The 11,454-nt window shown below is 43.3% G+C and overlaps 1 protein-coding gene across 1 annotated transcript in view; it reads left to right on the plus strand.

Moving 5' to 3' along the window:
- LOC132873506 (phosphatidylinositol-binding clathrin assembly protein-like) overlaps nt 1-9,835 on the plus strand; it is an 88,959-nt gene extending 79,124 nt beyond the window's left edge. The window contains 2 exon segments of the mRNA XM_060909153.1: nt 7,529-7,633; nt 9,739-9,835. Of these exon segments, the coding sequence (XP_060765136.1) occupies nt 7,529-7,633; nt 9,739-9,831 (198 nt within the window). The 3' untranslated portion in view covers nt 9,832-9,835.
- Nucleotides 9,836-11,454: the final 1,619 nt, after the last annotated feature.

The raw sequence follows: 11,454 nt of genomic DNA on the forward strand, positions 1-11,454 counted from the left end.
CAGAACACGCTGGAGGGACTATGTCTCTCGGTTGGCCTGGGAACGTCTCTGTGTTCTTCCCGAGTTGCTGGCCGAGGTGTCTGGGGAGAGGGAAGTTTGGGCTTCCATGCTCAGACTGCTGCCTCTGCGACCTGGCCCCAGATAAGCGGATGAAAATGAGAGTTCAAGTTTTATTGGTCACATATAATTACAAGTAATTACAGTGAAATTCTTATGTACCTTAGGTTGTTGCGAGTGTAAAAGTATATAGATAAATTAAAAACTATAGAAATAAAAACTATAGAAATAAAGGGGGGGGAAGAAGCATGGCAGAGATGTGGTGATTGTGCGGTTATGAGTCCTTAAAGTGCAGTAATGCATAGTAGTGTACCTTCTTATCATTGTGAACAGTTCAACAGTCTGATGGTCTGAGGGAAGAAGCTCATTCTCTGTGTTGGCCTTCAGCTGTCGGTAGCGTCTCCCTGAAGGCAGTAGCAGTATTTGGGTGGCTGGGGTCGCTGGTGATCTTCCTGGCTCTGTCCCTGCAGCAGTTGGAATAAATGTCTTGTAGGTTAGGGAGGATGGTCCTGATGATTCTCTCAGCGGAGTGAACCACCCTCCTGAGAGCCAGCTGATCTCTCCTGGTGGTGCTTCCCATCCAGTTAGTGATGCTCCCACTCAGGACACTCTCAGTAGTGCAGGAGTAAAAGTTCCTTAGTACCTTGAGTGGGAGTTTGAAGTCCTTCAGTCTCCTTAAGAAGTGGAGGCGCTGGCAGCTTTTCTTAACCAGACTGTTGGTATGACAGGACCAAGAGAGGTCTTGAGATGTGGACACCCAGGTATTTGAAATTGTTCTCTCTCTCTCTCTCTCTCTCTCTCTCTCTCTCTCTCTCTCTACCTGGGCCCTGTTGATGTAGATGGGTATGAGAGGAGTTCTACTTTCCTTTCTAAAAGGGAAACCCTCTGTTTAAGGGTGCTACCATAACCTTTAGGAGTCATCCTATCCCCCCCCAAAAAAAATAATAATAATTCTGACTGCAAAGTAAGGTGGTGTCTGTGATTGCTGTAGAGTTGCTGCTCTACCAAATGCCATGAGAACCTTATCAGACTGCATGAAGTGCTGAATGTTTTTAAATTGAATAGAATAGAATGCCTTTGTCACTGCACAAATGTACAATGAAATTTAGTTCGTCACAGGAGAGCAAAGCCGCTGTGTGCGTATGTGCGCGCCGCCACTCTTGGGCACTTCAGCCCAAGGCTGTCTCATGTTAACCTAACCTGCATGTTTTTGGAATGCCTGGCTGCTTCTGCCAAAAAGCTATAACTGGACTATGGTTGGCTTTTCCAGCAGAACATGATGCAAAATGTTTTCAGTTGTGCGTGCACAATGATTCAGTGACCTCAAACAAGCTTTTGACATGGCCATCCCTGTCCAATGCCTTCAATCACATTGAAGATGCAAGCAAAAGGGGGGAGTCCACAAAAGGATTTGAGGCAATAGAGGATCTGGAAAGATTGAGTGCTCTTGCATGATTTTGCTCTATACTTTCCATTCTTATTAACCATTAATGGATTATAGGATATTGCAGTTACATTGGTAAATGGGGGCTACACAAAGGCACTACATGGAGGGCCATATATATATTTTGGCCTAAAGGTTTTGTTCAATTAAAGGTTAGATGTCCATTTTCCAGTGTTGGATTAAACTAGTTAATTAGTTTTCATAAACCTTTGCCCCACATCTTTACCAAGGGTGTCGATTATTGTGCTGACTGTGTACCTGGTAACATGGGCAGTGAGTGGAAGTACAGGGCAAAATATAATTTTCATTCAGTAGATAGGAATCTATTCAAATTGATCGTAAGACTGTATGTGCCGAGGTCCATGATGCCATTTTACTTCCTGCGCTTGTGTAAGCTGTTTGAGCCGCACTTAAACTAGTAACTGGAGGCAGATGAAGGCATTCAACTTTGCTACAACTCCATGAAACATCTGTTTATTTTAGTGCATATGAAGAAAATGGTGGTGTAGGAGTATAACCGATATTGGGGGGGTTAAATTATGGTTAAAGCAATAGAAATAAGACATTTACATGACCCAAGGTATGTGGTTTGAGCCAGGTGTGTCTTAAGTTTTTATTTATTGCACCTTTCACGTTTAATTCAACAAATAGGACCGATACCAGAATGCAAGCACCCACGCTTTAGAATGATGATTCATCTTTATATGCACTGTGTCTAGGGGTTGTGGCAACCACATGAATATAACTTTCAATCAAACTAGTGAAGTGTTTTGGGAACAGTTAGCAGGACTTTGGTTTAAGTGATAGTGGAGTCTTAGTACTTCTGGTTGTGAGTGAACGCTGGCGCGCTTGGCTGCCGCTGCTCCCTGGAATTGTGTGAAATTGCGTTTATGTTCGCTATTGCCTATAGATTTATTGTCAGCTTAGTCTAGTCGTCTGTAGGCCTACTAGTTAGATTATTTATTTATTTTACATCTCGGATTTACTTTTTGCGTTAACGTATTACATTGGACCTAAAACTTTCCACCTGACCTAGCTTCCTGCCGCTGGTTACCGCAACTTGAGTGTATCACCTGGGGTGTACCGGAGTAAACGCTTGGTGTTTATTTTGAGTGAACTGTCGTGGAACTATCCCTCTGCTACCTCTGGATATTTTAGCTGACTATTGGAAAACTGTCCTGCAAAAAATACGGAGTGTACCTGATATGCTGGTGGACTGCAACGCTGTGCATACCTGACATCTGCCCCTGCCCTGGATTATCTGCCTTGGGTCAGGGTTGGCCTGAATCGCTTTATGGACTTTCTGTTAGCAGCCTCTGCCCTGGCTGCCACCGAGGGTTGGTCTGCTGGTATAATGCCTGCCTGCGCCGTGTCGGTGCGAGCCCTCTCTGGGGTATTCTACTGGGCCTGCTTGGTAAGTTACTTGCTTACTGCTTAGTGGGTGAGTCTCTTGCTTGTGCATGACAGTGGCTTCTCCTGTTGGCTAACGCACCAAACTGGCTGTGCGAGCCCTCTCTTGGGTCTTCATGCGACTGGCTGTCATTTTGCTCTGGCTTGTCCACTGGCTGTTGCCATCTCAGCCCTCTCTACATCTGTGCGTAAAGTGGGGTTCCTCGCCAATGGTCATGGCCCTAAAATACTCGGTGGGGTTCTTACACAGCTTGCGAAAGAACACTTATAGATTTCCTGACGACCTCAAAATGCACCAACACCTTGGTATTATTCGTTGTCCAAAATACACCCACAGAGGCTCTAGGAGGAACTTTGCCTGCTGTAGCCACCCCAATGACATCGACTCCCTCTGGAGTTTGCGCCGCAAATACTCGCCTGCTCGTAGGCCTACTGCAGACCGACCAGCTGACGTGAACAATTTGCGCACTGTGAAGTACACCTTGCCTTCTCAAAATTGCAACCAAACTTTTTCATCTTTTGCTCTTTTAAATGTGAGATCGTTAAACAACAAAGGACCTTTTATTAATGATGTTATCATAGATTTGAACTTGGACTTTTTGTGTCTAACGGAAACGTGGCAAGCTCCTAATGACTTTATAGCACTAAATGAAGCTGTGCCTGCTGGTTATACATTTATTGACAAGCCCCGGCTATCAGATCGTGGGGGTGGATTGGCTGTGCTTTATCGTTCTTGCTTTAAGCCTGTATATGTGACTTTAAAGGATTTTACATCTTTTGAAAGTCTTGCTCTTAGTTTTAATGGTAGCCAACCACTACTTATTTTACTTGTATATAGGCCCCCGAAAGTGTCAACTGTTTTTATTTCTGAATTTTCTGATCTTCTTTCCTCTGTCTGCCCTAAGTACTCATCTATCCTAGTTTTAGGGGATTTTAATATACAAGTTGATTCTAACCACTGTAATTTCTCAAGCCAGTTCTTGAATGTTTTAAATTGTTTTGACTTGGATCAGCATGTAAATTTTCCCACACATGTGAAAGGTCACACACTGGATCTTGTATGCACTAGTGGAAAAGCCCCATCTGATATGTCATCTAAAGACCTTGCCATCTCTGACCACACAGCTGTTCTTTTTGGTTTTGCTATCCCTGAGCCTCAGTCTCGTATGCGCTCAAAGCGCTCCATTACATACAGAAACATAAAACACATAAACACTGCTGAGCTCACTAGTTTATTACAAACACGGCTTATGTCAGAGTCTTATAGCTCCCACTTGGATGACCCATTGCTGATTTACAACTTCCATCTCTCTGAAGCACTGCATCAACTTGCTCCCTTAAAAACCCGCACTGTCTCCTTCACACGATCTGCTCCCTGGTACACACCTGAGCTAAGAAAGATGAAAGCAGCCGGTAGACAGCTTGAGCGGCTTAGCAAGAGGACTGGACTGACTGTGCATGCACAGGCTTATAAAGAGCACATTTTATCCTACAAACAGTCATTAAACGATGCTAAATCATTGTACTATTCCTCAGTCATCACCAGTGGTCACAATAACCCCAGAGCTCTATTTTCAATAATTAACAAACTTGTCCAGCCATCCAAACCCTTCCCGCTTACCCCCACAACTGATCTTTGCTGTGAGTTTCTGGACTTTTTTGACAGCAAAATTTGCACCATCTACAAGAAACTCCAGTCATTACCAACTACCCAGTGTGACATTCCATCTCTGACCACACCTGCCATGTCACTCTCATCTTTCTCCCCTGTTGATGACACTACAATTCACGACCTAGTCACCAAGGCTAGGCCCACCACCTGTCTCCTGGATCCCATGCCCACCCCTCTTGTGAAGGCCTGTTTGCCTGCTCTTTGCCCTCTCCTTGTCAAGATCATAAACTCATCTCTTGTCTCTGGCATCGTCCCTTGCTCCTTGAAAACTGCTGCCATCACACCAGTCCTTAAGAAACCAGGAGATGCTTTTGATGATTTTAAAAACTACCGGCCCATCTCTAACTTGCCTTTTATTTCTAAGATTCTTGAGCGTATAGTGGCCCTGCAGCTCCAAGACCACCTTACATCATGTGGCTTGTGGGAAGAGTTTCAGTCTGGTTTTAGAGTGAAGCATAGTACTGAAACAGCCTTGGTCAAAGTGGTTAATGACCTACTTATTGCTGCAGACTCTGGCCATTTTAGCATTCTTTTATTACTGGACCTGACAGCTGCGTTTGACACGGTTTGTCATAATACACTGCTCACTCGATTGGAGACACTTTTGGGTATTACGGGCACTGCACTTTCTTGGTTTAGGTCATATCTCACGGGTAGGGAACAGTTTGTTACTATCGGTGATTTCCGGTCCCATAGCTTGCCCCTTGCTCATGGTGTACCACAAGGTTCTGTCCTAGGCCCCCTGCTCTTCACTATTTAGGCCGAATCCCATTTCACCCCTTGGACGTACCCCTTGGCCCTTCCCCTCCATTTTGCGCGTTCACGTGAAGGGGTAGGGGTATCCCAATCCCAGTTAACGCGGAGGGGTAGGGGAAGGGGTAGGGCTTCTGTACCCCTCCAAACGGAGATTTTCCTGGAGCTGACTCCGAACGAAGGGGTTTGAGTGATTTCCCACAATGCCATGTGGATTTCAGCGAGATTTCATGCGGATTTCTGAAAGATGGCGGTTCCCGCGGCGAAAGATTGTCATAAATGTTTTCTCCATTATTTACGTAACCGTTCTATTACTACGTCAATAGTGTTAACTAGCCTATTAACGTTAACGTACTATAACATTAACGTTGTGTGATCGGTTGATGCAATGAAAATTGTGAACAAAGTTATTTAGCAGTTAGCTCAAGTAATTACAAACAACAGAGGATATGCTTTTCTGTTGTGTCGTTACGTTAACCAGCTTCCCATCCCTGTGTACTTGAACTAGGGAATCCAGAGGAAACACGCCGCTTGATTCGCTTTCGAGCTGAGAATGAGCAGCGATTTCTGAAATCCAAAGCTGCTGCGTACGTTTTGTTCTGTTATTCTCGCTTTTATTGTTTACATGAGTGTTCTGACACCTCTACTGGCATTTCTCCGTTTAGCTGCAGACAACCGTAAAAAGAGGCCTATAGCCCAGGACACAGTGATCACAACAGCAGCAGACGGCATTTCAGCAGAGATTTCTGGTTCTGCCTCTGGCTCTGACTGTAGTGGCTGGTCGCAGCCAATGACGCATTTGGTCACGTTTTGCTAACGTAAACGCTGACGGAGGTACGCGATGACGTATGCGATCGTTGAAGGGCTATCCCAATACGTAGGGGTTGAATTTCAAGCCCTATCCCTTGTAGCTCAGTTTCAAGGGGAAGGGGGAGGCGAAGGGGAAGGGGGAGGGGTAGAAATTAGAATTGGGATTGGGCCTTATACTCTCCCCCTTGGCCATATCCTTCGCCAGCATAATCTTCATTTCCACAGTTATGCTGATGATACACAAATTTACATCCACACCAAGCCCTCACATCCACTCCCATTTTCTGACCTGGCTGTCTGCCTTCATGATATCAGCAATTGGATGACTTGTAACTTTCTTAAACTCAACCATGATAAGACAGAAGCCATACTTATTGCCACTCCCACCCTCCTTAAAAAGATAAACCATTCTCAGTTCTCCATCCCAGGCTACTTTACCACCACCTCATCTGAAGTGAAGAATCTTGGTGTCATTATTGACTCATCACTTTTTTTTTTTTGAATCCCACATAAAACAGGTCACAAAAACAGCATTTTTCCATCTGAAAACCATCTCTAAACTCCGATCTTCTCTCACCCTTGCCACTGCAGAAACTCTCATCCATGCTTTCATAACCTCAAGACTGGACTATTGCAATGCCCTCCTTACTGGTCTTCCAGCCAAATCAATAAACAGATTACAACATATCCAGAACTCTGCAGCAAGACTTCTTACCCACACCAGACCATGGCAACACATCACGCCTGTCCTTCACCAACTCCACTGGCTTCCTGTTCAGTCACGCATTCAATTCAAAATCCTCCTACTCGTCTTTAAGGCACAGCATAATCTAGCACCCCCTTATCTCACTCATCTCCTCTCCCCATACCAGCCCACACGCACCCTACGCTCCACTGACACACACCTCCTTGTCACCCCCTCTACTCATCTTCATTCCATGGGTGACAGGGCTTTTAGTGTAGCTGGGCCTAAACTCTGGAATTCTCTCCCCCTCTCATTGCGGCAGTGTACCTCTCTCTCTTCTTTTAAGGCACAATTAAAAACCCACCTTTTTACTCTTGCTTTTCCCTTTTAATAGATACTTTTTTTAATCGGTTTTATTATTTTAGTGTCAGAATGGTCCAGCTATTTTATTGTTTTATGTTTTTTTTATTGATAGTTTACTTGTTATATATTCCTGTCCTGCTTCGTTTTATTCATCTTATTTTTCATTATTTCTAATTGTTTATAATTGCTTGATTTTATTTTTACACTTTTATTGTTAAGTGTCCTTGAGTACCCTGAAAGGCGCTTTAAATAAAATTTATTATTATTATTATTATTATTATTATTATTATTATTAAGCTGATTTGAAATGTATGCTATCTTATTTATGGTCTAGCCAGCACAGATAGGTTCAGTGACCATGATGACACAACCTACCATGATGTATACTCAACCTGTGATGAGGCCAGCGAACCCTTTCGACCCAATCTCAGGAGCACAGGTAGGAATGCATAATCTCTTTTGGACTTGCTGCCAAGCTGTTAACCATTGCCTCATACCACAAAAGCAATGGTAAAGTCCCAATATGGTTTCAACAATAGAAATTATTCACTGCATTTCTCCAGTCTAGTCTGGGAAATGTGAGCAAACATGCTTTTCCTAGATCTCCCTGAAGAGCTGCTACTGTCTGATTTTAATGGAACTCTATTAGGACTTTTTACCAAGCAACTTGGAACACTCTGAAGCTCTGTTCAGAAAGCACTTGCATGAATCTCATGCATCTCCATGTACCATTTACAGGGCTCTTCTGAACAAGGCTAGCATGGGATGCGTTGAGATGCTACAGATAGTGTCTTGCAAATGTATGCATTCCCCTTGGTGTTTGTCCTATTTTGTTGCATTACAAGCTGGAATTGAAATGGATTTTTGGGAGGTTGGGACAATTTGATTTACACACCATGCCTACCACTATAAAGGTGGAAAACAAATTTTATTATTGTGACAAGCAGTAAGATGGAGAGAAGCACATCTGGAGTGTGCATATCCCCCCCCCCACACACACACACACACACGTGTGCGCGCACAAAAAAAGAAGTCAATACTTTGTGGAGCCACCTTTTGCTGCAAGTACAGCTTCTAAGTCTCTTCAGGTATGTCCCTATTAGCTTAGCACATCTAGCCACTGGGGATTTTTGCCCATTTCTCAAGGCAAAACTGCTCCAACTCCAAGTTAGATGGGTTGTGTTGGTGTACAGCAATCTTCAAGTTATGCCACAGATTCTCAATTGGACTGAGGTCTGGGCTTTGATGAGGCCATTCCAAGGCATTTGAATGTTTTCCCTTTTAAACCACTCCAGTGTAGCTTTAGCAGTATGTTACAGGTCATTGTCCTGCCGAAATATGAACCTTTTGTCCTAGTCTCAAACCTCTGACTGACTCAGGTTTTCTTTCAGAATCACCTTGTATTTAGTGCCATCCATCTTTCCTTCAATCCTGACCAGCTTTCCTGTCCCTGCAGATGAAAAATGTCCCACACCATGCTTCAATGTAGGAATGTATTTTCAGGGTGATGGGAAGTGTTGGGTTTGTGCTACACATGGTGTTTCCCATGATTGCCAAAAAGTTCAATTTTAGTCTCATCTGACCAGAGAATCTTCCATGTGTTTGGGGAGTTTGCCATATGCTGTTCATGCCCCCCCCCCCCCCCCCCCTTTAAGCAATGGCTTTTATCTGGCCACTCTTTCATAAAGCCCCACTCTGGAGTGTACAGCTTAGTGGTCCTATGGACGGACAATCCCATCTCTGCTGTGGATCTTTGCAGTTCCTTCAGTGTTGTCTTTGTTGCATCTCTGATTAATGTCCCCCTTGCCTGGTTTGAGTTTTGGTGGGCAGCCTTCATGTCAGGATTGTAGTGGTGCCATATTCATTCCATTTTGCTATTTAATGGTGCTTTGTGGGATATTTAAAGTTTGGGACTTTTTTAATCTTTTTTTTAAATAGATCAGGGTCGGGTTATACTTCTCTACAACTTTGTCTCCGACCTGTTTGGAGTGCTCCTTGGTTTTCTTGTTGCTTGCTTAGTGTTGCAGAGTCAGGGTCCTTCCAGAACAGGTTGTTATACAGACATGACACTTTATACACAGGTGGATCTTAATCAACTAATTATGTGACTTATGAATTTAATTGGTTGGACCAGCTCTTATTTAGGGGTTTCACACAAGGGGGCGAATACATTCCAGATTTTTTTTTTTTAACTAAATCTTGTTTGTGTCACAATTTTGCACCTTTAAAGTGCTAGCCATGTTGTGTAAATCAAATGGTGCCAACCCCCCAAAAATCCATTTTAATTCCAGCTTGTAATGTGACAGAACAGGACACACCAAGGGGGATAAATACTTTTTGCAGGACACTGTATGCATTCCATTTCAATCTGTAAAAACAAAATGCTTGTCCTGCTTCTATCACACCACCTCATCTCTGTAGTATGCTAGTGTGCATACTTAAGCAGCCCTTTTCTCTGATCTTAAGACTTAATTTTCTTGTCACTCTGGCTCTGTGGTTTTTCACCTGTGTGGCCTTCATACCCTCTCATTCTCTCTGAACTAGCCCTCAGCTGCCTCTAGTCCTTCCAGTCAGAGTACTCTCCAGCCTCCAGGACAGGACCCCTTTGCACAGCTTTCTCTCAAGGAGTTCCTTTAGGGATACTTAGGTACAGCATGTTTGGGTCATGTGCATGCACTGCATATTAATAGCACTGGGTCTGCTTTTATTAACAGCCACCTTGATGTCTACACCCTGTTTGTTTACTTTACAGTTCACTTATAGAAATGACATTGAGTTTAAAACAATTTCTGAATACCTCAGACTTTTTTCATCCCTTTGTTGCTGCCAATTTCATTCTTGTGCTTAATTTCATCCCATGTGAATCATTGCATTTGTCATAGACTACCGTGATGCAAACACTTTGCAGTTCACCTCATGACTATGGTATTTTGGTGGTCAATAAAATGAAATGTGGCAATCTTATTACCATTTTTATATTACCATTTAGGTTCCACTACTATTGTAACTATTGACAAATCAGACCAATCTAATGTATACTATTCACAATTTCACCCCAGTGAACTTTGCTACGTTTTTAGTGTTCCAAACTGGACTGGAAATGGACTTGATTGCATTTTTACTGTGTTTACACCGTATGTATAACATTTTTGAAGATGCTTATTTTGTAACTCGCTTGCTCTCAAACAACTTTGTCCTGGTCAAGGTCACATGGAATCCTCAATACACCCTAGCTGGGATTGTCACATTGTACATTGCACACACTTGCACCTTGGGGAAACTTCTTAGCCAGTCCACTTTTTGAGGGATGGTTGGGAAACCAGACAGTAAAGACAGCTACAGATAGCTCAAGGTAATAACCGTAGATGAGGCTTGAACCTGGGACCCTGGAGTCTATTATTTGTCAGCTTTGCACATCTGGCTCCTGATATTTGCCTACTTTTGACAATTACTTAAGCTCTGTTAGATTGGTTGGGGAGACCTTTGGTGAAAAGCATTTTTCAAGTCATGCCACAGACTTGGATTGTGGTCTGGGGTTTGACTGGGTCATTTCTAACATTCTGATTCTTGGTTTTATACCACTTCAGTGCAGCTTTGGCAGTATATACACATGGTCTTCTGCCCCAGTCTCAATTATGTTGTAGGTGAAAATCTGTTCCAGTCCACAGTTGCCCCCTATATTTGAAAACCTCCAACTTGCCCTCAACTTTAACATATTTCCTAGTCCCTGCTGATGAAAAGCAGACCCCACAACATACTACAACAGTCAGGCTTCAGTGTGGGGATGGTGATCTCAGGTTGATGAACAATGTTGGGGGGGGGGGTTTGCAAAATGTACTGTATGCCAAAGCCAAAAAATTCAGTTGTAGTCTCATGCCTCTTGGCAAACACCAAATTTCATAGGGCCTTTTTCTTACCACTTTAGTCTGGGCTGTGGTTGTCCTATGAACAGTGTCTTCCATTTGAGCTATGGATCTTTACAGTTCTGTCCAAGTTAGCTTTATCCTCTTGGTTGCTTTTGTTTATTTACAAATATTTTTGCAAACTAAATCCCCCCCCCCCCCCCCCCCCCCCCACACACACACACACACACCAATATTATGGCCATTTTAGATGACTCATACAGTGGTGCTTGAAAGTTTGCAAGCCCTTTAGAATTTTCTTTATTTCTGCATAAATATGACCTAAAACATCAGATTTTCATGCAAGTCCTAAAAGTAGATAGAGAACCCAGTGAAACAGATGAGCCAAAAATATTAT

This window comes from Neoarius graeffei, chromosome 25, assembly GCF_027579695.1.
Source record: "Neoarius graeffei isolate fNeoGra1 chromosome 25, fNeoGra1.pri, whole genome shotgun sequence".
In the NCBI taxonomy this organism is placed as follows: Eukaryota; Metazoa; Chordata; class Actinopteri; order Siluriformes; family Ariidae; genus Neoarius; species Neoarius graeffei.